This window comes from Opisthocomus hoazin, chromosome 2, assembly GCF_030867145.1.
Source record: "Opisthocomus hoazin isolate bOpiHoa1 chromosome 2, bOpiHoa1.hap1, whole genome shotgun sequence".
NCBI lineage: Eukaryota > Metazoa > Chordata > Aves > Opisthocomiformes > Opisthocomidae > Opisthocomus > Opisthocomus hoazin.
In genome coordinates, this window is record NC_134415.1 from 123896521 (window position 1) to 123924210 (window position 27690).

General features: G+C 46.0%; 2 protein-coding genes across 4 annotated transcripts in view; both read left to right on the plus strand.

Moving 5' to 3' along the window:
* Positions 1 to 27690, plus strand: part of KLHL29 (kelch like family member 29) — a 415619-nt gene that overhangs the window by 376445 nt on the left and 11484 nt on the right. For all 3 annotated transcript variants that reach the window (XM_075414912.1, XM_075414911.1, XM_075414910.1), the window contains 5 exons: positions 1001 to 1199; positions 3869 to 4051; positions 6874 to 7054; positions 15654 to 15847; positions 24881 to 25025. In XM_075414912.1, coding sequence (XP_075271027.1) covers positions 1001 to 1199; positions 3869 to 4051; positions 6874 to 7054; positions 15654 to 15847; positions 24881 to 25025 — 902 coding nt within the window. The remainder of the gene's footprint in view (positions 1 to 1000; positions 1200 to 3868; positions 4052 to 6873; positions 7055 to 15653; positions 15848 to 24880; positions 25026 to 27690) is intronic.
* UBXN2A (UBX domain protein 2A) overlaps positions 1 to 27690 on the plus strand; it is a 342165-nt gene that overhangs the window by 52678 nt on the left and 261797 nt on the right. The gene's annotated exons all lie outside the window — the stretch shown is intronic.

Here is a 27690-nt window from a genome sequence, read left to right on the forward strand (position 1 = left end):
TCGGGAGCAGTTATTTGCATCCTGGCCTCAGTCCCGGTTGGGATCTTTGGATGCTGCCGCTATATGAATATTTATGACAACAGATGAGTATCTTTTCTTGCTGTGCACCCTTAGTTTGCATCCTGTTTGTGTGCTTTCCTTCTCAAGAACCACGTTTTCCTATTACTCTGCTTTTTACTGTATTCTTGTGCCGTGTTGTGATACAACCAATTATATATAAAAAGAATAATCTGGGGACGGACTCTTCATTTTTCGATTGCAGTTTTCTCTCTTGGAGTTTTGTTCTCCTTTAAGCCGTCTTCAGTGACAGACAGCTTCATTTGCTTGGGTGTCCTTTGCCCTCCGAGGTTTAATGTGTTTATTTAGAAGATGAAACTTGCTGTCAGTATTTGTATAGCACCCTCTGGAGTCTGACTTCCCCAACATCCGCGGCTACATGATTTGTTTCACCAACAAATAAACCCTACTAATTAAAAGATTTTTAGCAAATCGGCTGATACTATTCACTCTCTGCCACAGCAGTTGTTGAAATTCACCCTGTTTACCAACTTTTGTTTCACATTTGTAGTGCCAGGAAAGACTTGTTTCGGGTTTTTTTGCAGTGCAGCAACCACGCTCACATTTCAAGGTTAATTCAGAAAACTCAAAAGCTTGCACCATGTCTCCGGTGCACAAGGTGTTACATGCAGCCCGGGTTCAGAATGAGCTTTTATTTCAAAAATCCCTCCATACAGTGCTATGTAACAAGAGTTGCCACCATTTGAAGATGGTTTTCAGTCCCCTGGAACCCAAACCACCCTGGGATGGGCAGCGCTGAGGGCTGCGTTGTCTCTGTCCCCCACCTGATCGCTAGGCAGGGCCTGTGTGCAGCGTCCATGGCAAGCATCGGTCCAGGCTGGGTGACCGGGGATGGTTTGCAGGGGAGGAGGTGGAGATGCCGAGCGTCTGAACTCCGACACGAAGGCTGCAGCGTGTTCGTATTCTTTCTCTCCCCCCACAGTATGCCGCAGAGCTGCTGGCAGTGGTGCGCCTCCCCTTCATCCATCCCAGCTATCTCCTAAACGTTGTCGACAACGAGGAGTTGATAAAGTCTTCGGAGGCTTGCCGGGATCTAGTGAATGAAGCCAAACGTTATCACATGCTGCCGCACGCCCGACAAGAGATGCAGACGCCGAGGACCCGGCCCAGGCTCTCTGCAGGTAAAGCAAAACTTCCTTCAACGACACCAGTTCCCTGGTCTGGCGGTTCCTGGGCACAGCCAGGACATGCCCTGGGATGCAACACAGACCTCGGCTCCTTCGCTGGGCTCCTGCTTGAAGCCTCGTGATGTTTCAAGCTCGATTTTCCGTTTCTGCTTTGCTCGAGCATTTAGGAGCCTCTCCCAGTGGCCAACCATGGGTGTGGAGATGTATGCTCCTGAAACTAGATTTTAAGGAGCCAAATTCTGAACAGTTACTGGTTTTGACAGAGGCTGTGAGATGCCCCTGTTGTCCTGAAAGTGAGCCCCTTGCCCTCCGTGCCTCAGTTTCTCTAGCTGCAAAAATAGGTGAAAAATTTTCTTCTTTGCCATTCAGGCTCCTGCAGGGAGCAGGTGATTAACATTCATAAAACAACTTCGCTTCGGCAGCCCTATATAAATATATTATTTTCATGCCACGAGTCTTACGGTACCGGTTCAGGCTGTTTGCTGCCTCCCTAACAAATGGATCACATGTGATGTATTCCCTTTTAAAAACCCAGCAGCTACAGAGAACCATGCCACTTCAAGAAGTTTCTCACCTGAGGAACGCGTGCATTTCCCTTTTTGGAAAAATACATTAAAAAAACACAAGCGTGTAACTCTCCAGCAGAGGCTGCATCACGGTTGTGCGAGAAATATCCTAAAGATTTGTTGAACAGAGAGTGGTAGAAATACCCTGTAGGGACGCTGCAGCCGAGAAGGAGTCAGAGGAAACAGGTGAATTGTTTTAAGATGCTGCCCGTACTTCTGCCTCCCGTAAGCACAGTCACAAAGCCAGGCAAAACTTTCTGTCGCTGCCACTAATGCTAATGTGGCGCGGAGATGACGTATCGAACCACGGCACTTGCCGCTTCTGGAGACTGCCTCATCAAGGCACCTTTCAGAAGGATGAAGTGTAGAGGACTTTCAATAACAATCCACCCTAAAAAGTCTTTCACTGAAAACGACTAATGGTGTGATGTTTGAAGGGATTTTTGAAAAGTGCTTATTTTATGTATATAAAATTGTAGGTGTAATATGAACCATTTCCAGAAGCTTGTTGATGAGGGAAAAGTGATTCTCTCGGGGTAAGAGAGGGTGATTATAGTTTTTTAGGTCAGAGTCTAATTATATAGAATCATGTTATTTTGCATATCAACGGCATTCATGTAGGCACAAAGGATCTCTAAACACCCTTTGTGGACTCGCTGCGGCATGTCACATGCCCTCTCGAGGTCATTGATTATAATCAAGTTGTGTCTTGCACAGGTGATTAGATTTTCTGGTGTGGTGCAAAAATGATGATCTCTTGTTACTGAGAAATATTTATTTAAAACTGTACAGCGCTTTAACTTAATAACTTTTAAGAGAGTAACCTTGCTTGAATGACACAAATGTATTTTTTGAGAACGCTAATGAAGAATGACGATCAGCCACTATTCTGAAGACACGTTTCTCTCCGCTGCAGCTCCTAATCTCTCTTGCTGGCAATCTCAGTTCTGCGCTTCTGACCCCCCCCCCCCCGCCAGTGCACCCTTGTCTCTGGGCTGGGCACCGTAACACATCACGGCAAGGGGTCGCGCAGCTCCCGAAATGGCAGTTCCTTCCAGTTCGTGGCCTCGTGGTCCTGCTTCTGAGCCTACCTCCCCTGGCAAGAAGTTGCACTTACAATTGCTGCAGAAAGTTTTTTAACGCTTCTGCTAAATGCTAAATCCAAACTATCCCCAGCACATGCCTTGTGGGGTTGGAGCCAGAAAACATCCCAGAGTTAAACTGCGACCCGTCACTGCGGGGAGGAGTCTGAAGTAGCGCTCAGATCAGATTTGTCTCAGCTCTGGCTGTAAAGTGGAAATAGAAACTCGGAGATGTGGGTTGCAAAAGTTTTGTCCGTTTCCACGAGCAGAGAATTTGGCTTGCTGTACACCCTGCGGGTCGTGGGCACAGGGGAGCTGTTCAAGCACAGGCAAATCTCAGTGAACGACTGTATTAGGGCAGGGGCTATCTCCATCGTGTTTCCTAGCACCTAGTACACAAAGACGCTGATCCATGGCTTGAGTGCGTTATCTACATCTGGAAAACTTGTCTTCTCTGGGAAAAGCACAAATAAACCCCACCAGAAAATGGTCTGTTAATAGAGCATACGGAGGATGAAGAACCGTATCCATAGCCTAATTCTCCTCCATATATTAGCTTTTAGTGCAAGAACACTTTTTGCAGGTTAAAGTCCCAGCATACTTTCCTGGATGAAGGCCAAGTTCCAAAGCTATCACAAACCTTGACAAAATTCCCATTGTCTGCAGTGGAACAGGGATTTGGTACATGCAGGTCTCATCCAAAGACTGTTGAAGTTAATGGGCATCTTTATGTGGAAAGGCCTTTTGATTTCTTTCCCCCCAAGATTTTGCCCAGACGGCGTGCTCCCTCCCAGCTTCTCCCAAGCACGTTCACAGCGTCATTCTTCACCCACCGCTCCCCCCACCACCCGCACTCCCTTTTTTCTCACCCTTGCTGGTTTGATTGTACAGTCTAAAACAGATTTTTATATGATACATTAAAGTTACTCTGACTGCCGAGTATTTTTTGATAGGCTTCTGCCTGGTTGAGAGATGTCACTTTTTTATAATACTATTTTTCTTACTTAAATCCTAGGTGTAGCTGAGGTAATAGTCTTAGTTGGGGGTCGTCAGATGATTGGCATGAATCAACGAGCTTTAACAGCGGTCACTTGCTTAAATCCTCAAAACAACAAGTGGTACCCGTTGGCCAGCCTGCCCTTCTATGATCGAGAGTTTTTCAGCGTGGTCAGCGCGGGGGACAACATCTATCTCTCAGGTAAGCAGCAGATTTCATAGAAACACAGAATCACACAATGGTTTGGGTTGGAAGGGACCTTTAAAAATCATCCAGTCCAAGCCCCTGCCATGGGCAGGGACCTCGTCCACCAGACCAGGCTGCTCCAAGCCCCATCCAACCTGGCCTTGAACACTGCCAGGGAGGGGGCAGCCACAGCTTCTCTGGGCAACCGGTTCCAGGGTCTCACCACCTTCACTGTAAAAAGTTTATTCCTTATGCCCAGCCTAAATCTCCCTTCTGTAAGTTTAAAACCGTTGCCCCTTGTCCTACCACTACAGGCCTTGGTAAAACATCTCTCTGCGTACCGTTTATAAGCAAGTCCCCTTTCTATATTGAAAGGCCACCATAAGGTCTCCCTGCAGCCTTCTCATCTCCAGGCTGAACAGCCCCAGCTCTCCCAGCCTCTCCTTCCAGCAGAGGGGTTCCAGCCCTCAGATCATTGCTGTGGCCTCCTCTGGCCCCGCTCCCACAGCTCCAGGTCTGTCCTGTGCTGAGGGCTCCAGAGCTAGACGCAGGACTCCCGGGGCGGGTCTCACCAGAGCAGAGCAGAGGGGCAGAATCCCCTCCCTCACCCTGTGCCCACGCTGCTGGGGGTGCAGCCTAGTTGCATCCAGAAGGCATGTTGCATGTAGAAGGCCTACAGCTGGCCTTCTGGGCTGCGAACGCACATTGCCAGCTCATTTCCCATTTTTCATCCACCAGTGTCCCCCAGTCCTTCTCCACAGGGCTGCTCTCAATCCATTCATCCCCCAGATTTACTGGGCTGGGAGAAAAGTTTCCTCCTTACAACACAGGCAGCCCAGACAAAGAAGGACATGCCAGAGTTTTCCCCAGCTGCTCCTGGGAAAGAAAAGAAGGCAAGTGGGAGGAGGTTGGGAGAGAGGGATTTCCCTGCTTTTATCATTCTCCATTTCTCTGCGGCATTAACGTGCTCTCAAAGCAGTCAATAGCATTATTTTGTGGTTGCGACGTGAAGAAAATAGGTCTGACAACCATCAAGCATGCAAAGAGGTTTCACTGCCATAGAAACACAATTTAAAATACTGGCTGTAGTTGAGTCTAAATGGTGGGTTATGGAATTTGAGACAGACAGGCTGAACTGCTGAATATGTGACCTACACTTACAGTATTTGCTTACAGAAGCATTCACGTTTTGTACTTGTTGTTGAGCCCTCTCTTTTGACAGTAGTCACTAGCCCTGTAATCTTCTTAGTTTCGATGAAACTGAGACCACGCTCCGTAAAAGGCTTTAACTCCCGAAGTAGCTGTCGGCACTGGGCCGTAGCATCACAGCGTCGGGGTTGCCACAGTCTGGTGGTACCTCTGCTTGGCTGGAGGGGGAAAAGCAATTCCCAGCAGGCAATGCCAGACATTCTGATGGCAACTGCATGGAGGTTTGATGATAACAAGAGGAGCCTGGGCAGGGAGGTGCGGATGTGCGTGAGCTGAGGGCGCAGCTGGGAGCACGGGTGCACCAGCAGTACCAGTAAGGGATTACAGCTGTTGTCTTTCCCTTGCCGAGTTCCTTCACTGCAGTTTCTGCAGTAAATTGCTGCCTGTGGTGTTAAATTCCATTAATACTGCATAGAGGCCCTAAGGATTGATTGGAAATTGTTTCCTGATGTTTTTTTGCCCGTGCTCATTTTACTGCTGGAGTGAAGGGCTTCTGTGGAGGCTTTTGTGAGATGTTGACTTTTAGTTATTCTTAGCTGAGCTACTTCCCAATACGTAGAGCCATTTTATTCTGTGCCATCCCTGCTAACAAAAGCTGTTGAATCCTAATTTCAAAACTTATTTTAGCTCTTACCCTTGAATCTGGGGGAGCTGATGGTATTCAGTGGCTACACTAGGACAGCTGGAAGTCCTACGTGGCTGGAAACCTAGCTGAGTGTCGGTGGAGATTTTGCTTTGCTCAAACTTACAAGACACAGAGAAGGGGAATCAACAGACGTGGGAATGAACTCCTGCAAGCTCCGAGTGCTGGACCCCACACTGCATAGCATAGGTCTGGAGAGCAAAACACCAAGGAGGAAGCCTGGTTTTCTCATTAAACCACAGAACTGAGTCTGGTTTCTTTCCCTGGCTCACCCACTGACTCCTAGTGTGGTCTCAGCTAAATCATTTCACCTCTTTGTTCTTCAAAATGGGGACAGTAAGACACCCACTAAGTGGCTACCTTGGAAGCTTCAGCCAGAAGTTAAAAAATGACCAATATCAATATTTCACTGGAGCATCTTGAACTATTTCACAAGAGTGGTACAGCTGGTTCTTTCCTTTATCAGCAAATGAAAATAAGTATGAAATTTGTCCCTGAAAATCAGGCATTAAGCCTACAGTGCAAGCACTGACTTTATTCTGAACCGTGTACGTGTTGCTTCCATCCATCACTATATTAAGCATTTCAGATGCCAGACTGGCCTGTGTCTCGCAAGCCAAGATAGGCTCTGCCTCCTGATACCTTCTTGTAAGTCTTGCAGTAATTTAATAGACTGGAAGTTATTTATGAGAACTGAAAAGGGTCTATCCCCTTATGTATATGTCCCTCGTAGTCTGACATCTTGATTTCTGCATGTCATCTTATTAAAAAAAAACAGCCTTTGGGGCGCATGAGTAAATGACACAGATATGCATCATCGGAACAGATGCTCAGTATTGAGGGTGATTTATTTTAATTAGTCAAATGTCATTTGAAGAGTTTTTACTTTGTAACTGGCTTTGATTGCTGTGTGCAAAGCTGCTGCCGTTCCAGGATCTCACGTAATTCTCCCCTTTTCTCTCCCCCACCCGCCCGTCGGTGCCAGGCGGCATGGAGTCGGGTGTCACGCTCGCTGATGTCTGGTGTTACATGTCCTTGCTCGATAACTGGAACCTCGTGTCCCGCATGACAGTCCCGAGGTGTCGACATAACAGTCTGGTGTACGATGGGAAAATTTATACCATCGGAGGAGTCGGTGTGGCAGGCAATGTTGACCATGTGGAAAGGTAAAAAAACCAACCCAAACCATGCTGTTTGCTGGAGCTTTTTCTTCATGCTGTGCTAAAGGACCATTTCCCTTTTAAAGGACACATCGAATGGGCTGCATGTGTTAAAATAAGCTTTTATAACAGCTAAGAACGGAGGAAACTATGCAGGATTAGATTTCTTTTTAGAGCTTCAGTGGAAAGCATTGTTTCCAAACCAAAGGCGAAAGCTGCCAGTTTGTTTGTGGGTATGCTCGGGGGAGGGAAGAGAGGAATTAAGCTTCTTTGGACACCTTACACAGATTATACAATGAAGTAATAAACTTCCTTTGAATTTAATACAGATGAAAGTCTTTGCAGACCACAATAATCCTTTTTTTTTAAAAAAAAAAAAGGCAACAGCAAAGTAAGTTTCTCACATGTGCTCTCCTGGTAGAGCACCTCAGCCTTGACCTGCAGAGCCTGGAAGGAAGGTCCTCCCTTTGGTGGTCTTGGCCTGGGGCTGGGACAAACCAAAAAATGGAAACAGTTTGAAGTTCCTGGCCGAGAGGGGCCCAAAAGAGATGGGAGAGAAAGGAAACTTCTCTTTTCAAGAAGACTCCAGATACAAAAGTTTCCCTTTCCTTACATGGAACTTAAAAAAAATTGGAAGGAACAAAAGCACAAGAGAAACATTTTGCAAAGTAGAATTCCAAAACCAACTAATTTCATCTCAATCATAGCAGTCAACAAAACCAGAAATTTTATATGCATATGAACATTTTCATTAAAAAATAGAAACTGCTTTGAAATACAGTATGTAAGAATATTCCATTCCAAAAAGATCAGTACAGCCCTAGCCTTACCCAAACACTGAAAAATGCATTGTGACAATAGATTAATGATACATTTTTTGTGAAATGTTTTTCCTTAGTGAATCTGGCAACCAAAAATATGAGGGGTTTTTTTTTCAGTTTTAAGTGCTGAATTTGAATACTTCTTCAGCAACGTTTTGAAGCAAGCAGTTCCCACTAAAAGTTGCCTTGTCAGGCAAGCCAAAAAGGGATAGGTCGTCAAGAAAGATTGGGAAAAAAAAAGGAACATTTTTCAGAAGGTTAGGATTAAAGATGCTTTCAGTCTATTATTTCTGGATTTTTGGTATTGCAACATTTATGTTCCATTTATGCAGCAGGTGTTTATTTCTTCATTTAAGTAGATACTGAATATGAAAACCTGTATTAGAAGTTTATTAATGTTTCAAAGTCAAACACTCAGGAAACTCAGAAATGCCAAAAATAAAGTTTCCTTCTGCAGAGGTACTTTTTGGTGCAATCTTTAATCATGCGATCACTGCTTTTTCCCGAAGGATTTCTGCCTAGCTCAGTGCGTCGGACAGAGCAGTTCGGGGAGCGTGTGCATGGCCGGGGAGATCCTGTCTGGTGCTGAGTGATCGCAATTCACATCTAGGTCTCTGTTCCTCTGTGTTCACAAATCTGGCACTATTTTGCCTAGGAGACAAGGATGTGGCAGAAGGAAAGGACGTGTGCGGTGGGACGAGGGCTGCAGGTAGCCTCCCCCCGCAGCCTGGTCGCGGGCTGAAGGGCTGACGTTGGGGACGATGCTCTCAGCAAGTCAGGGAAGTGCAGGCAGGGCAAGGTGAGTGGTAAATCACAGCAGGGAACGCGACGCGTGAGCGTTACTTCCCTCCTGACTCTGAGTTTAAGGTGGGCACTGCTCCTGGGATTTGCTGTGAAGGAAATCTCACGGTTTTATGCATATTTATTTCTGATTTCCAAAGGTATTATTTGTCCTGTATTTTAAGTCAGTAAATTTTTAACTAACACAGATGTTTTTGTGAATGTGGGAGGGAGCAAGCCCAGGAAAGAGATGCAGTCTTTCATTCCATCTCTTGATAAAGAGGAACATGGAAATAATGCTATTGCGGATGGGTGTCTTGGTAGATGTCATTGATGGAATGATCTCTTGTAATTTTTCCCAGAGTCTCATTTCTTCCTCTGCTCTGATTCTCATGCTCTGTCTTTAACAAAGTATCCAAAACATTAGTCGGTTGAATGAACTCCAAATCAAGCAGAGTCTCCCCCTCCCCTTCCATCTCACCTCGGTCACCCAAGCCCTCGCCACAGATGACGTTACAGCCTGCAAAGTCGGCGTGCTCTGCGTGGCTCTGCGAGAGCGGCCGTGCTGGTTTGCAGTTCTAGCAAGCCCATCAAGAGACTTTCATGTGGGAAAGGAGCTGATTTCCTCCCTATCATTTCAGTGCACACTGTTTCGACCACAATAAGGATGTCTTGGCCATGGGGATTTGCTAAACCCGTGGTTATAATTAATCTGCTATTGTCTATGAAGTGACTTGTGAGATGCAGCCATGGAAAAAGTGCAACATGGCAACTTTGCATTATGCTAAGAAAAGAGAGAGGTTTGGGGATATTTGGGTTTTTATTCTTTGTATTAAACTGACAGGGAGGATGCCAGAAGCAAAGCATGGCATGGCCAGAGCTGTGCGTTTCAGAAAGGACATTTCAGGGTCTGCTGTTAGAAACGCAGGTGAGAAAAAGCTGCCCCTCGTAGCTGTACAGAGCAAAGTCAGGCCTTCTCAGACAAAAGCATTTCCCTTTTGGACCAGGTAGCCAATTTGTGTGAGTCTTCAGGATTTTAAATCACTGTATCCACTTTTGCAAGCAATGAGGCTTTCTGAATTTGGGTTGCAACTTGAAAAAAAAACATTAAAATGCCAAGTAAAGGCACTTTAATTGCTCACTTGTCTGCAATCATATGTGCAGTTACTGTTCACTTCTTGACTTTGTCCTCTCTTTCTTTCCAACCCCCTCAAGAGCTACAAGCTCTACAAGTTTCCCCTTTGGAAGAGGGGAAACCGCCCTGTCGTTGCAGCAGTTCTTACAAAAGCACTGTATCAAAATCATTCATAAAGTTGCATGCTCATATGCTCCAACTCAGGTGATGCCAAAAACTACGTTTTCCTCTGAGGTTAACACTGTTCCCTCAGTGTTGAATTTCAGCATCACACGCTCTTGGATTTTGGTTTGGTTTTCACCCCAAAGGAGGCATCAGAGATTATAGCCCTGTTACCAACCCAAATGGAGGTATGGGGGCTCATCCAGGCCTGACACACGATGCAGTCCTGGGATGGGCCACCAGTGTGAAGGGCAAGGTGCTGGACACCCTTGTGCCATGGCCTCGTGGCCATCTGCCACCTCCCCTCATGCACATACCACTTGTCTTTCCAAACCACATCTGGGTTTCTGCTTGCTCAGTTACCTCAAGTGTGACCATGCCCAGGTTTCGACAGATTTTTGTGGAGGGCATGTCTGTGGTCCAGAGTGACCTACCCTGACCTCACCAGTTAGCAGCCCCAGAGCATGGAGGCTACAGGGTGTCACCACAGAAGGTCTTTGAAGATGGAGAAAATAATGTTTTCTCACAGTTTCCTTCTTGTTCTCCACCTGTTTTTCTTGAATATTTCATCCTAAATGAATAAAATCTTACAAAGATGTTTTTATTGCATTTCTTTTTAAAAAACAGATGTGAGACCATCTTAGCTGTACTTGTTACCACCTGACTTCACCTAATACATCTGCTGCACCACTGGAAAGCATTAAAGTGAGTGGGGACCATCAGACTCCTACTGATTTATGGCATCAGCACCTGCACTCCTCCCTCTGTACTTTTGGTTGTATCATTGATGCTGATGGGTGCAGCCTCAACCAGAAATTCTGGTGCCACTTAAATCAGTGGGTGTTTTCCCATAAACTTCGACAGGGCTGAGATTTTTTACCCTTTATTTGCCATTTGTCTATAAGGAGGCAGTAAAAATTCCGACTCGATGGATAATATTATGGGACTATCACAAACACACAAGTAGGAGTCATTCATTACTCATCTTAAAACAATATGCATGTGCCAGAGGGTCTGAGTTATAAGTCCATTTTTGTGGCTGTACATGGGTGTAGGTTCAGGGAGAGTTATGTTTTTGGAATGAGTGTTTAGGGAAATAATGGCGCGGCTGCAGTTCTCCATCAAGCCCCTCTGGCAAGATTCTGCGTGACAGGGAGCGAGTCATTAGGTGTTAGGCGAGAGGGTATTACACTTTCTGTCTTCTTCTGAGACATGAGTTGAGTTGGGAGGCGGCGAAATGAAGTGGATCCACGAACTCGGTTTTTAGATAATGGATGGGCCCTGTAATATATGTAATTTGAGAGCCAAGAAGACTGCGTAGGCTGACAAGACAATGTATGTGACTAAAAGTGTGGAAATGTGGGTGCTTTGTGGTTATTATCTGTTTGAAGGACAGAAGAAGATGAATCCCCTTGACCTAACAGCACTTTTACAATAGGATTGTCTAAAATTGGGAGATTACTTCAGCTGGCAGTGTGTACTTGGAAGACAGTCTAAAAAAATTCAATGTAAAGAATAAGCTTTATAAGCTTTAGAAACTGCTTCAGAACCTACTGTTTTATTGGCATCTTAAGAAAATTAAATGTATAGCCTTGTCCAAGGATAGTTGCTTAAGCCCCTCAGAATAGTCAGAAGAAAATAAAAAAGGCAAAAAATAGTAATCCATTAATGTGATTTTAAACAACATGTGAATCATCTGAAGAGCAGATCAATATGACACTACACAGCTTTATTTTAAACAGCAGCTTTCCTGCAAACAGAATTAAATAATGTATAAGAAACTGGAGGGTGTATGTCTGTAAGTGACTGACTGCGATGTAAGGATTTTATAATGTGACTAAATTAAGATACCCATAAGGCTGTTGAACCTAGAAGAAGATAAATTAAGAGACTGAGAGGAAAAAAAATACTGTTTTCAGGTGCTGAAAAGATCAAAAGTCAAGAAGGCAGAGAAGCAAATGGCACAGCTTGAAATGAAGGGGTTTCTGCTGTTAGTGTTGAGGTGGTAGGGAAAGAACGTGAAAGGAGGCGTTGAACAAAGTGAGTGAAGCTAGAGGCGGATCAGGCCCACGGAGGAAATCCAAAGAGTGGAGAGTGGTGAAAACCAGCCGGGTTATTTCTGCCGGTGCTCTCTTCAAGCCTGGGCTGTATTTTCTGCTGGGTTCAGATCATTTGCTGTATCATGGGCATGTAAACCAGAGGACGGTGACTGCACAAGGGTCAGGTGAGACGATGGTGCTTGGTGAACGTGAAGGGACGCATTCACATGGAAAGCCTGATGGCTGGAGCGCAGCAGGGCTGTGGGCACGGGGTTGCAGGGACTGCTCGGGGGCATCCGTGTAAAACCACACGTAGGTCCGTAGCAGGCAAGGGCTGCAAAACCATGTGAAAGGAGATGTCCTTGAAGTTTCAAGTTCAGCAATTGGATGGGCTTGGTAGGCCCATAGCCAAGGACAGTCATGGACACACTGGGACTGGAAGGAGCGGTGGAGGAGAGGGAAGAAAAACCCTTGCTTGGCTCAAAGCCAGCTCCCATTAAGTCTCCATCTCCGGCTTCAGACAGGGGAATCAAATGCAAAGCTTGACTAATGGAAAGAGATCAAAGTGATTATTCTTTAAATCAGTTCCCTCCCTGCTGGCCCCTGAGCAGAGCCAGTGTTGAAGGCAGCCAAGGAGCCCCACCAGCACTAGTGGTGGTGGAGTGATGGGAACGCTGGAGATGACGCGACACATGGAGAGAGGCCCTAGGGACGAGAGGTGAAGCAGGTGTCGTTATCTCCTGTCCTGGAAGGTGACAAAGATTCAGCTTTACTCATTTTTGAACCAAGTTAGTTAATTTGGTGCAAATCCTTGTGTGAACACATTAAGAGCTGACTTGAGATAGACCAAAATGATGGAAACCTGCCTTGCAGTGGGAGACTTAAGAAGCTTAGACTACTTACTTATCCCATAGAAGGTGAAGAGGGAGGTGACTATTATTTTCTGCAAGTCCTTATGTGAAAGAGAGAGATTTGACAGCAGACAGCTTTATAATTCAACAGAAAAAACACCCCTTACTTTCTGGTGAGTGGGAGCTGAAGCGAAATGGAGACTAGAAATCAGGTGGACAGTTTTGCAAGGAGGGAATGAACTGGAGGAATAAATTCGCAGGGGATGGAGGGACTTGAACAGATAATCAGGAAGCCTTGAAGGCACCAATTTCTCCCCTTCGGCCCCAGGGGTAAGTTAGGCACCTAAGAGGATTGCTTCACTGAGCAGCCTGTGTGAAACCCACGTTAGATGCCTGTGTTAGGTGGGCATGTGTTGGCTTCCACCTGCTTTATGATTCACTGATTTTTTAAAACAAATAACCCTCAAGACAAGAGTGGTTTTTTTAAGCTGCCCCACTTGCACCTATATCCAGTAGATTTGCAGCCTGTGGATTTCAGCAGATGAAGTGAAACTGGTCATTTTTTGTTTCCTGGTGGCAGATGAAGGAGGATAGGAGAAAGAAAGATCAGTTCTGTTGTTGGAGAGTGTAAATGGAGAGCAGTGAAAGTGGGTGATAAAGGGGGTCTAGGGGACCTGAGATCCCAATAGTGAAATTCATCCAGAAGGATGACAATTGCTTTTGCAATTTGAACCTTTCTCCAGTACCCTATAGACATGGTCCTCAACCACACCCAGCCCGCAGCATACGTGAAGGATGTAACTTCTCCCAAAGTTCCCAAAAACTTATTAGGACGATCAGAAAGTCATTGGCAGGAACGCATCAGTCTTGGGAACTGTGGTCAGCCGGGTACTTCTGCCAGCGCCGGGGAGGCAGCACGGCTGCTCGCTGTCCTGTCTCAGACCACCTCGACTGGCCACAAACCCTCCTGGTGCTGGGTCATGGTGGACAGTCTGAGACAATAAGTGTCGGGCAACAGGTATAATTTTTATCTTAGAAGCTGAGGAGCTAGAAAGGCACATTAGATCATTTCTTCTCAGCTCTATTTCTTTGCCCAGTTTCTAACCAATTCTAACCAATTTCGTAACCAGCTTTTATTATACAATAAGACATTAACAATTAAATTACCAAGCCCCAAATTACTACATTTAGTAAAGTATGACCCAAAAGCAGCATGTGAGACTACGCAACATTTTTGCCTGTCTGCTAGGATGGGCATGAGTGCTGCCCCGAGCGCTGTGGGCAGATGCAGGCGATGCAGCCTGCGGTGCCTTACCTGGAGGACCTGCGTGTGCAGTCCAACATGCGACGGCACGCGGGCTTGGTACCAAACAGTAAGGTTCAGCCCAATATAGGTGTGTCCCCTTCAATGCTCCCAGCACCATGTTGCTTAATCTCATTATATTTCTCCCCTTTGATCACTTTGCCGTAGATGAATTTAATTTCTCACTAACTAATTTAGAGCATTGTACAAGGCAGTTCTCCATGCTCATTATAAGGGACTTTCCTTTTTTTTTAGTTAAAATTTGCCTCCCTCTTGCTTTTTCTTCATTTTTATGAGTGTGTTAACTACTTTCAGTTATATTACTTGGAAACTCATTAATGCATTTTCATTAAGCACGTTATTTTGTGCTGTTTCCACCATTTATATCTCTTGTCCCTTTTATTTTCCCTGAGTCTGGGCAGTGAGAGTTTGAGGGACGTACTGCAAAGGAAGAATTCCCCTGTCACTAGATGTTTTCTTACAGATGGATTCATGGCCATGGATTCATTTCATGTCTGCATATTGCATACGACTAATATTAAGAGCAAAAGCCCTGAATGGGTGATGAGGGCTTCTGTTCTTGCAGTCAACAATTCCGAATAATCACTAAGTAGGAAACTCGTATTTGACTGAATGTGCCATTACATGGAAATATGGAAGCCTAAAAAATCAGATTATTTTCCACTGTCTCCAAGACTCATTTTAGAGCAGCTATTTGGATCCCTGGCACATTATCTTTAAAAAAAATTGTCGTCTGTACTTGTGACATTGTCTAAAATGAATCTTCATCCGTGGATTATTAACTGCACATCCCTTATGGTCAATGGCTTAATTAAATCAGATATTGATGACCTTAAAACTAATTTAGCACTTTCATGCATACTCTTTTCTGTTTTCTTCATTTCAAATATAGATGCAGTGGTGAAATCTTATTCCAGCATTAACTTGCAATGAAGCACAGTAGTTTGGTTTGCACAATGAAAATTAAATGGAAGCAACTTATTCTGGCACAAAATGTGCGTCGCTGGTCACTTAACTAGAGTAAAACGAGCTATCATGTTGCATTATGTTGCAGGTGAGATGTGTTCCACAAGCTGAACAACTGAACTATATTAACAGTTGCCTGCCTGTGGTTGCTATTGGATATCAGTGCACTGATTTGCAAGAATAATCTCATTGTATACTCATTAATAGAAATTAATTAGTGGAAGACATCTCCACAAAGATGTCCCGAGTTTCTTTACCTTGGACTATAATGAGATTTGAGAGGCATATACAGAAAATAGAACCAGCTTTCTCTGGGCTTTGCTCAATGTTTTAAAAGCTCAGAAAAGGCATTAATTACACTGTTTATCAAGTGGCTGAATTTGTAGGATATTAGAAAATACATTTCCACCTCTGCTTTTCTTCTGCTTGTCAAACTGCCTTTCGTTATATTCCAGCCTGCTTGCTCTGCCTGTCTATCCTGCCCAGCGCTGCGGCATCTCAGCTCACTCTGGTTGCTGTCGTTCTAGGTACGATACGATCACCAACCAGTGGGAGACCATCGCTCCTCTGCCAAAGGCCGTCCATTCGGCCGCTGCGACCGTTTGCGGTGGGAAGATCTACGTCTTCGGTGGGGTGAACGAAGCCGGGCGAGCTGCGGGGGTCTTGCAGTCGTACATCCCTCAGACTAATTCGTGGAGTTTTATAGAGTCTCCGATGATCGGTAAGGGATGCGTCATGTCAGATCAAACCCTTATGACAACAGAAATCTCTGTGCAACGGGTCTTTTAATGCCTCTGCGGAAAGCAAATGAGTTGAGGGGTGACGGGAGATATGTTTACAACAGATTGGCAGGAATGCATGGTATATTATACCAGAGAGGCAATTATCTGGATCTTTACTGAAGGCAATTGTCACTCATTAATAGAGCTAGTTATCGGCTAGAAGTGACGAGTTCAAAGTAGAGGAGAAAGGAAAGCAGTTATTAAATATGGACAACTAGTAATTTCAGATCCAAAAAATCACGAAGTGCAGTGAAACTTTATCCTGGCATCATGTGTTGCTCCATGCGGTTTTACAACACTGCTCAGTTAATGGATTATTACTCATGGGTTTGCCAAAATGTCGCCTGTCCTGCGGGAAGTGGTGGTCATTCTTAACTGGCATTTGTCAGTGGGGTCCAAAGGCTTATGTGCTTCAGGGGCTGAAATCTCGAGACATGTAGATTACAGAAACTGTGTTTATTAGTTTATGATGCCCTCAAGCTCACCCAACATTGTACAGAATAAAGAGCAAGACAAGAGGCCGAACTTGCCAGTGTGTGAGGGAACATCAGAGGTGCAGGCTTCCTTCCAATATTAGGGCAGTGCTCGGAAGATTGCAGCTTATTTGCTTTCCATGGCGATTTCCACCCTGAGTGTTTAGGCTGCTTTTGGAAATGAGGTTTAGAGTTCAGCGTCGTGAGGTTGTTACTGCAGGGTGACAGCCGACCTGGGCCACCTGCTCTGCGCTGGGTGGCTGTGGGCAGCCTGCGGTCTGGCTGTACTCAGGTGGCCAAAGAAACAGCGCTCATACAGTCATCACAGACAAGTTGCATTGGGGTGGCTTGCCTTTGCATGCTAGAATCATACAATCATAGAATCATAGAATGCTTTGGGTTGGAAGGGACCTTTAAAGGCCACCTAGTCCAACACCCCCGCAATGAGCAGGGACATCTTCAACTGGATCAGGTTGCTCAGAGCTCCGTCCAACCTGACCTTGAGTGTTTCCGGGGATGGGGCCTCCACTACCTCTCTGGGCAATACGTTCCAGTGTCTCACCATTCTAAACCTCTTAGTTGCGTGACATGATGTGCTTCATTTCACAAAAATCACAGTCTCAGTGTTGAGCCTCATAGAGCAATAGGAGTAGCAAGTAATAAAGTACAGAAGTACAGTTATAAGGTATTCAGGTAAGGCTTAAGCATATTCAGAAAGCTAAAATAAGCTATTCTTCTTATTATATCTTGTTACAAGTATTATGGCTCTCTGCTTGGGGTTCCCTAGTAGGTCAGGGCAGGAGGAGCTGGCAGGGCCACGGCTGTAGCGCCCTCCGTGTGGCCAGGGCTGCTGCTTCCCGACTGCCTCGCTGCTGTTTGTGTCCAGCCTAACGTGACACGACACGCATATGATGCAGCATGAAGCGCCCAGCGGGAGGGCGTTAACCGGCAGCGGGCATGTTTATGTCGTACAGCAGTGCAAACAACCCGCCCGCCTGGCTGTTTCCATCACATGGCTGCCGCAGCTGCTGTTCACTGAACCCACTGACAGCGTGAGGTTTTCCCGTGCTCACAGCGTACTGCAGAAATGAATGCATTTTGCAGAGAGAGAGTCCTTTTCCTTACCAAAACAGTACAAGTGCCACAGGAGCTTGGAAAAAATCACCCAAACCATCCGGAGCTGGGTTTGTTACGCACCGTTCTAATGGACGTGCACTGTCATTCCCCAGTAAAAATACATGAAAGACACTGGTGAAGTTAAAAGACAATATTTATGTTTTGGTGCAAGCAAAGTTAATTAGTTAAGCTGAAGAATAAAATAAATGATGAAATGTGTGTGTGTCTTTGTTGTGAAATGTATAACGTCAATTTATTTGCAAATAAAGTAAAATAACACAGAGCCTGAAAAATTGCACCCCGGTGGAGAATATCTGGGAAACCAAAGTGATGTGATGCCTGATCTTCACTAACAGGCACTGGGAATACGGGAAATATAGTTTAATTTCTCCAGCTCTACAAGAGCCGTAGCATCACCTGTATTTGTAAAGTATCCCTCAAGAACTGGATGCTACACCAAGTGCAGTACAGTCAACTTTTATCTAAAACAAAGAGGGAGTAGAAAGAGTCTTGGGGTGCTTTTTACAAAATGGAACAGAGATAAACCCTGATGTGATCACTGCTGGGGTACCATTGACAGCCTCTGAGCCTTTTTGGGTGTTGATGTGTGAATTCTTAAGATGTCCCTCTGAGCTAAGTCAGCTGAGACATCTGACGGCAAGTGGAGTTGGTGAAGGTCACCCCAGAGATCAGTAAAACCTGTTTGACCTCAGACAGGACAGTGGATTGTTTAAACACACCTCAGGCATGCTCAGATATGCAACAGCAGATGCAGATATTGAAAGGAGCCAAAGCCTCTGGAGATTTTGAGACCAGTAGTACCTGTTTCAAGTCACTGTGGTATTTTACGATAGTGAGTTGAACACAGCATGGCCCGCATTTGAACCCAACAGGTCCATCTTTTCCAAGGCATCGTGTGCCAGGCTAACCCAAGGCAACACTGGCATCAACCGTGGCAAGGAGGAGGGTCATTCTGTGTCTGCTCCGAAGGGAGGTGAAGCAGGCTGGATACTGCCACCCTGTCTGGCAGAGGAGGTAGGGAGTGGGTACCAATAGCACGTCCATGCAGCTCAGCCCCTGCTTTCTTCTGCGTGGATTTCTTCTAAGAATAAGCAGTGAATTCACTCCCACCATTTATTCTTTAGCGTTCACCTGCCAGGAGGTGTGGGGACGTGGATACCTGCGTGCAGTGGAGATGACACTAGGCTCACTAACATGTTGCACATGGATGCTTTGGTAGCCTTTGGGCAGGTGTTGATTACACACATCCATGTTTGGAGACAAGAAGGTCCTTCTCAGTGCCTCATCCTTTGCCTCACCTCTGTCCTCCCAGCCTTTGGAGCCAGCTGATGTTCCTGCAGCAGCGCAGCTCACAGCTTGATGCTGCTGGGGTAATGGAGCTTCCCAGGGCTTTCACAGTACGTGTTCTTGATAAACCACCTTGCACATCCCCTTCCTGTGTTTTGAGCTGTGAGAAGTCTGCTGCTGCTGAGCCGAAGTTCTGCAACAGTAAATGAACCCAGGCTACATACTTGCAGCACCTGCCTTTCCATTTCTTGTCAGGCTGTCCTATATAGCTCTGCTAAAAATGTATTTCATGCCCAGCTTCCTGAGGTTTCTCTTATTTAACAAGATGGCCATCGATGTGCTGAAGTCAGTGATTGCAAGTAAGCCTAATTACCTTGTCACTGCGTTTTAGTTCACTCAGTGCCTTCATGCCAGGGCACTAAAATATACCTTTTTGATACCCTGAACAGTTAGTGTCTGTACCGGTGGAATTACAACTCTTGATTAATGTTTCTGGATTGTAAGAAAACCAGAGTTTCACAGAATCACAGAATCACAGAATAGTAGGGGTTGGAAGGGACCTCTGTGGGTCATCTAGTCCAACCCTCCTGCCCAAGCAGGGTCACCTACAGCAAGCTGCACAGGACCTTGTCCAGGCGGGTCTTGAATACCTCCAGAGAAGGAGACTCCACAACCTCCCTGGGCAGCCTGTTCCAGTGCTCCGTCACCCTCAGGCTGAAGAAGTTCTTCCTCATGTTCAGGCGGAACTTCCTCTGCTTCAGTTTGTGCCCATTGCCCCTTGTCCTGTCACTGGGCACCACTGAAAAGAGCTTGGCCCCATCCTCCTGACACCCACCCTTCAGATATTTGTAAGCATTTCTAAGGTCCCCTCTCAGCCTTCTCTTCTTCAGGCTGAACAAGCCCAGTTCCCTCAACCTCTCCTCGTAGGGGAGATGTTCCAGTCCCCTCATCATCCTCGTAGCCCTCTGCTGGACTCTCTCCAGTAGCTCTTCATCTTTCTTGAACAGGGGAGCCCAGAACTGGACACAGTACTCTAGATGAGGCCTCACTAGGGCAGTGTAGAGGGGAAGGAGAACCTCCCTCGTCCTGCTGACCACACTCTTCTTGATGCACCCCAGGATCCCATTGGCTTTCTTAGCAGTTTAACCATCACCACTACTAAATTTTAAAACCTGGTGAGAACTATGGGAACACAGAGGTCAAAGATCGATGAGCATTTCTGGTTTCTAATCCAAGTATATAGTTCCTCACCATACTGTTTACACCTGCAGTGATATGTCCGACCAAAGTGGGACAATCACAGAGCTAAGAATGCAAGAAATATCTGGAAAAGAGCATTAGCAGCATCTGTACATTTTTACTGCGCTGTCCCATGGCCTATTTGGGTTAAAAAGCATAATCATTCCCATGAATTTATTTTTGGACTTTACAAGAGAAATCAGATGTGTGTCTTGGCCCGTCCCGCTCCCCAAGACCAATAGTTTGGTACCTGTGTGTGGGATTGGCCGGCTCTCACCTAGAAGTCTCAAAGCAATGTGTGTTTCGTCTCATCCTTTGACGTATTTTTCTTCCCATGAAGTTCTCAGTGTTTTTCCCACTAGTAAGCTTGAATTTTACTTCCCTTGTCTCACCTGTTTCTCCTCTGTATATGCCATATCCTCCATTCAGAATGATTTTTTCCACTCCTTGATGTCTTCCCCCTACACATACTTACTCTGCCCTCTGCCCAGGAAAGTCAATATTTCTGTGTTTGCCTTTTATCAGATTTCCTCCCCTTCACTTCCTACCTCCACTTAATCTGCGTGGCCATGCTTTACCCATCTCTCTTTGGTTCATCAACATTTTGTCCATAAATGTGATGCTGAAACTGCCCGATGATGGCACGAGTGATCCGTGCCACACACACACACAACTGAAGATGCTCAACTCTGGGGTCTCTGAGGAGGGTTTGCTCAAAGATCACTGGGGAAACCGTGGGGCTGGTTGTGTAGTTATAGAAGTCAGCTAGCAGGAGAGCACCGTGCCAGAAGGGCTGACATCCGAGACCCTGCTGTTAATTGCAGTATCTGCACTTTGGGCCTCACAAGCTATGTTAAGGATCAGACCGCAGTCTGCTGGCGGCCAAGGGACGTTATCTTATCCATGACTATGCCATTCTTGAGCTTGTCTGCATAGTATTCAGGGAGCGAAGAGGCACTTGTTATTAAAATAGATTTAGTTTTTATTAACTAGTCTCCTTTCTCCAATCTGCTTCATCATGTGCATCAAGCCCCTACACCAGCCAGCTGCGCCTGCAAGGAGACCTTGCGGTTGGTGTTTTGTCGGGACTGGAGGCATGCCCGCACTTCTTCCTCCTGATAAAAATGCTTGACTAGCTTGGTTTTACTAGCCCATTTCCATATGAAGTACTGCTGCCATTCATTTTAGTGCCATGGCTCTGACCAAGTGCTTTACTGGAAGGCAACATAAGATCTTTAGGCAATCACAGAAGGGAGAGCAGAACTGTGCTGCTTGACCATATAACGTACCGAGAGATACGAGAGCCGTGAAACACACCACAGGCAGCACACTGCCATTACTCGGAGAGGAGAACACCAGTAGGGTGAATTGCCAGCTGCATGTGAAGTACACCTCTGGTGCAAGGACTGCTGTTGAGTGCATACCCCTGCCCACAATGACCTGTCGCTAGAATAGAAATACTCGCATATTGTCCTATAGCAACAGCAAAAGGAGAACGATCACAGAATCACAGAATCACAGAATGTTAGGGGTTGGAAGGGACCTCTGTGGGTCATCTAGTCCATCCCCCCTGCCGAAGCAGGGTCACCTACAGCAGGCTGCACAGGACCTTGTCCAGGCGGGTCTTGAATATCTCCAGAGAAGGAGACTCCACAACCTCCCTGGGCAGCCTGTTCCAGTGCTCCGTCACCCTCAGGCTGAAGAAGTTCTTCCTCATGTTCAGACGGAACTTCCTATGCTTTAGTTTGTGCCCATTGCCCCTTGTCCTGTCACTGGGCACCACTGAAAAGAGTCTGGCCCCATCCTCCTGACACCCGCTCTTCAGATACAGCCCCAGCACTTGACTTTTGGAGGGGAAAGGAGGCTGTTTCTCTGCTTCCATGCTTCCTCTCCCTTCCCTTCCCTCCAGCAGGCTTTTGAAATAACTAGCGTCCCCGCTGTATCCCACAGTGAGCCTCTGACCCACAGGAGCTCATGTTCATGCCCAGCAACATTGACCAAAAAGCCCAACCAGAACATGGTTTTTGGAAAATTGGGCTCCCGGAGCCTAATGAGCATGCCTATGAGTATGTTAAGGACTTCCAGCAGTGACAGAAGCTGGAGTCTCCTGAGTGTTTGCAGGAGGTTACCAAGCCCTGGAAAGGACAACAACAAGGGAAGAGTGTGGGTATCACTTGGGATGAAGCAGGGTTAAAGGCTGGAGGTGGTCGTCCACACCTAGGTAGCAGGAATAATGGCTTGAATTTTCCAAGCTCCCTGTATCCATCAACAATTTCTGCCTCCATGGTAACAAAACAAAAACAAACCCCACTGTTTTCTCTCTGCCTGTCTCTGGAGGGGCATCCCTCGTGTCTTCCTGCCATATCTTCATCAGGATCAGGAGGCTGTTTGCTGTGAACTTCTCCTTTCCTGAAAGAAACAGCAGAGATTCCTCTGTTTCTGTCTCAGGCTTACTTTATACCAATTCATGAAATTGTAGCTAAAGCCAAAAGCAGTAAAAAGACAACAGATAGGTGATGTATTGAAAAATTGATGAGAATCAAACACGGTTGCCTTTCTTTCTGAAAGAAAGGAAAAGAATATCAGACTGTCTGTCTATTTGAAAAGAAGAAGGGAAAAAAAAAAGTCACTGTAAAAATAACCAAGGGGTTTCCCTCTCTAACAAAAAGGAATGTGAAGTCAGTGATGCAGTCTCCTGAGAAGTTGCTGCTTCTGCCTTTAGGGAGCCCCAGATAATTTCCCCGTGAGATTTGGGAGCTGAGGGTTTTTTTATGCAAGCGTTTCGTTCTCCTGCAAAATAGTGCTAGTCGAAGAAAAAAAACCCAGGAAGATGTGATAATTAAATATGGAACATTTCTGATGAGTGTCTTAACTGGAAAAAATGTCACATATGCAAGTCTGATTTGGAAAGGGATGCGAGACGGGTTGTTAGGACAGATAAGTCTTTCTGATGAATTACAGTGGCTTAGTGGCACCAAGAAGAAACTGAATACTCCTTGTTCTATTTTCTGGATGAATTAGTTTCTTCCCATCTGTTCCCAAGGATCAGTGACATTTTCCTAATACATCCGTGGTTTTTTGACATACGCCTGTAGATACTCAGCATTACAGGAGCCCGGCTTTAACCCATAACATGTTTTGGCTGTCTTCATGCCGGGTGCTGCGTCGTTGTGCGTCCCCCAGGCACGCAGTGACATGGGGTGAGATGAGCTGAGCCAGACCACCCCATGGCCAGGCTGGAACAGGACCAGACGCCACAAAACAAGTGTTTTCCTACTAGTTTAACCAGTCCAAACCCCGGTTAAGGAAATCGCCCCTCTTCTGGAGATGTTAATCAGCTTTTGCTTAACTTCTGTCAAATTCAGTTTCTCGCTAAATATGTAATGGAATAAGGTGGTTTTACAAGAGCCTCAGGGTTACCACGCCAGCCATGCGAGAGGTAAGCAAATGCCAAAAGTAAAGCTGCCAGGGATGCTTTAAGCCCACCTCTTTCTGTGTTCGTAAAAGGACACAGTCCTGGAGTTACAGGTGTGGGAGGAACTCGCAGACCCCTGCAGCGTTACGTAGAGGCCGTTAGCAGAGATGTAAGAGCACAGTAAAGGCGATGCCGCACCTCCTCTCCAGCGCGCTGCCCCGACTGCCTGTGCTCGGGAGGAGGGTTGCGGGGGCTGACACCGGCAGGACTGTGTCCAGGGTGATTCTCCACTGAGAAACCCTTTTCTGAGCCTATAAAAATGCAGGTTTTTGAGATGATTTAACATACAGCTACATATGGATAATTTGTATAAAAGTATCCCCTGACACCCAGGTAACCACCCAGGTAAGCATCTGCTTCACGCCCCAGAGGGCTCCTGCTTCTTAGAGAACTGGTTGTGAAGCTTATTTTAACAGGAATAAAGCAATGTATTTTCCCATCTTTTGTTCCCAGACACTGCTTATTGGTTTCACTGAAATGCTGATTAAAAAAACTGTATCACATCAAGACAGACACCATCATGAGAAATTTCAGCCCAACTGGCTCGTATTTAATAATGTGCATATGGCGTGCTAGCAGCATACGGGACAAGTCAACTAATTAAATTAGAATTATTTTATTCGATAACTGATGGTTAGTTTTACCAGTATTTCTAATAATGCCGCAGCAAAGACAAGAGTTTTAAAGCATTCTTGGAAGCTCTGATTGAATGTGACTTAGGAGAAGGGACTTGCTTAATGTCAAACCCCAGCCTCACACAGTTTGTTGTTACAGTACGGTACTGCTTGGAGGTACTTCACACATCTGAAAAAAAAAATGCAGGTGAATTTAGGAGACAGATGAAGGGGGAAAAAAAGTCGGGTCTCAGAAAAATCTGGATTATATGGGTGACCTTCCCATAGGCAAAAGCAGAATACAAAAGAGAATCAACTACTGGATATTATTAAGCGGGTCTCGGCGCTGTGGGTTTCTTCTGTACTGAGCTGCTGCACAGGCAGGAGAAGCATCTGAGTTAGAATTTGCAGCAATTCAAAATTCTGAAACAACTTGACGTCTTAATTTCATATGTAAGAGTGGAGCTTTCACGGTGACTCCATTTGGCTTCGGCAGAGGATAATTGTACATTACCAGTTTAGAGGGAGGCGCGTACTGGGGGATGAAGGACTGATGAACTTCTAAAGTGCCCTTGAGAACTTGGAGAGAGAAGAACAAAACCAGGAAAGGTTTCCTCATTTTTCTTTCCTTAGCCTTGGAGATTTAGAGAAACGTGACTTATTTATAAATGAGAGGAATGTATAAATAAAAAACCAGCCTCCAAACCTGAGCCTAAAACTGATCTCAGTGTTGCTTTCCATTGACAGATAACAAATACGCTCCTGCAGTCACTCTCAATGGGTTCATCTTTATTCTTGGAGGCGCTTATGCACGAGCAACGACCATCTATGACCCCGAGAAAGGCAATATTAAAGCAGGTCCCAACATGAACCACTCCAGGCAGTTCTGCAGGTGAGAAAAACCATGACAACTGAATTATCGGTGCCTTAACGTTTTCAGCTGTTAAGTAAGTTCATACTACCTAACAGGGAAGGGGAGAGGGGAAAGGAGGTGTGTCGCATCTGGGGGTTTCCTCATCGCTTTCTGCACGTGTTCAGGGACACAGCATTTCCCGAAGCGCACACCCAGCACCCTGCTATGGTTCGTGTGTCTCCGCGTTCAGGTGCGGTGGGTCGCGGGGAGGGACGTGTGGTGGGCTCCTCCTGCAGGCTGCAGCAATGCTGGGTTCCTCAGTTTGCCAGGATGAGAAATATCCACGCTAGCAGAGACGACCATAATGGGGAACAGGTTTTGCTAACTAGCTAAAAGATCCTTGAAAGAAAAAAAAGCAGTGAGTAAGCACCACACAACTGATATTAATTATTATTTATTAATTACGTGCTTTTGATTGCTTTTTGGGCTCTCTTCCCCGGTGCCGGTCACAGGTTTAACGAACTTCCCAAATTGGCTGACAAAAATAAAACTTGGCACCCACTGTGGGTACTGGCAGAACTTAAAGGCCGTTTAAAACGTATTACATGGCTGTTACAGAAGGACGGGCTTGTTTCGGGCGTTATTCACCGCCAGCCCCTCGCAGAGCCGTTCCCTGCGCTGGGGACTGGCCGAGCTATTGGTTTCACGGAGAAAAGCCATCGCTGGGCCACGAACACGGCCACGTGTGCTGGGTGAGGGTTTGTTACCAGTGCCCGATGCAGCAGCGTCTGGAGGCACTGAGCAAAACCGGGACAGAGGGGTTGTGCTGGGTGAGCACTGGAGCGAAACACCAGCCAGGGTGGGAGGAATAGCAGCCATGGGGCAGCAGCCATGGGGCCCACAACGGACCCGCATCTCCCAAACCTTCAGCCAGCAGCTCTGCTCCTTGCCCTAGGGGTGTCCTTAGCACCCATCCTATGGTTGGAAAAACACCTCTGTGTTTTAACTTGTTGCATTTAACCTTTCACTTTGGTGCAGACGAGAAAATTCCTTTTTCAGAAAGCATGCTCAGTTTCTCTCCTTGTGCTGTTTTTTTCTGGTTTTCTCCTTTTTTCCCCTATGTTTTGTTAATTGAAGGAGTGCCCTCTCTTGGCTGTGGAAGCTGCTTTTGTTGTCACTGAAGGGGTCAAGCAGCCGACTCCATCCCGGGCGGCTGCGGCCATGCGCGTCCTGCGCTCAGGTCAAGGCTTCCTCGTCCCTCTGCTCTTCCAGGAGAAGCAGGACGAGGAGGAGCCCGCAGTGCTCAGGCAGCTGCTAATGATATTTTTCTCCTGAAAACCAGAAATGAAGGGTACAGTGCAGCTTAGGATTAGAGCCCTACGCAGTAAAATGGAACGCAAGGGACTCAGACTTTTGATACATTCCTGTATCTTCCCATAGAGAGGGGTGAACTGCTCTGTGAACATCCTGGTTTTGTACAACACAACAAAAATCTGTTGATTATCTGGAACACACTACACGAGAAATTGCATGGGTGATTTCAACCAGGGGCTGTTGGCTGAGCGTCTCGCCTCAGAACTTCCCAGGGTTTCTAACGTGAAGGGATGCTTTGCTCTGCACCCTGCAGAAGGGAATCCAGTGGGAGACCTTGTGATGGACCACGGAGGGTAAACCGGTGACCTAAACACTAGCTGCTGCTTAGGCACCCTGTGTAAACTGGCTTTGCTTGAGTAGAATATGACACCCGCCAGTGAAAAGTAACTTCAGACTTCTAAATGATTTTTTTTTCCCCCAAAGCCTAAAGCCACAGTGGACTGGAAACCTACATTTATAGTGGGATAGGCGCCAAAAAAAGGAACAGCTCAGTACATCCCAACTGGATGCCAAAAAAAGGCACAATTTCAAAGCTTCTTAAATTTGATGGGGAAAATATTTCAGCCAAAAGGGATTGCAAAACCTATGACAAAAACTAAGTGGACCAGTGTGTATGGAAATAGGGAAAATGGGAGGTTAGCAGTAAACAAAGAGGTTAAAAGCTGGCTGCTGCTACTGGAGGCCGAGGGAACCAGTGAAGTACTAAGGGCTAATAGGAGGAAAAAGAAAGGCACTTTTAACCTTTTGGGATCTAATTTGCCATTTTAAGCAGTTCTAAAACTGTTGCTGATGAGGCTGATGAGGTAGGGAAGTGCAGCACAGAGCGATCGGGTGGATCCTCGTCGCCTGTGTTTGGAAGGGAGCGAGAAGGTTTGGTTCTGTGCTCTGCTGTGGGGTCACGGCTGCCAGCAAGGGAAGATGTGAACTCAGAAATCAAATTCTCAGATCAGGCCACCCGGCCATCTTAGGCGCAGGCATCTTTAGAGACTTCGCTGAGAAGCTGATTGAACCACTAATGTAGATTTTTAATAACTCTTACAATTCAGGATGGGTCAGGGCACTGCCAAAGTGCTTCTGTATTTTGAAAAGGTGAAAGGGGCAATTTTAGTGCAGCAATTAATTTTGCAAAGTACCAACAGCAGGCTAAGTGAGACCACTTAGCCCGGTATTAGTCCTCTGCAAAATACCAGAGTGGTGAATTTGGGATTTCATCAACAAATAACGAGATACTAATAATATCACGAACAGCAATCAATGCGCTTTCCTGGAAAACGGGTCTTGTTAAATGAACCTGTTGTCTTTTGCTTTTTGGGGGGGAAATTGGGTGCTT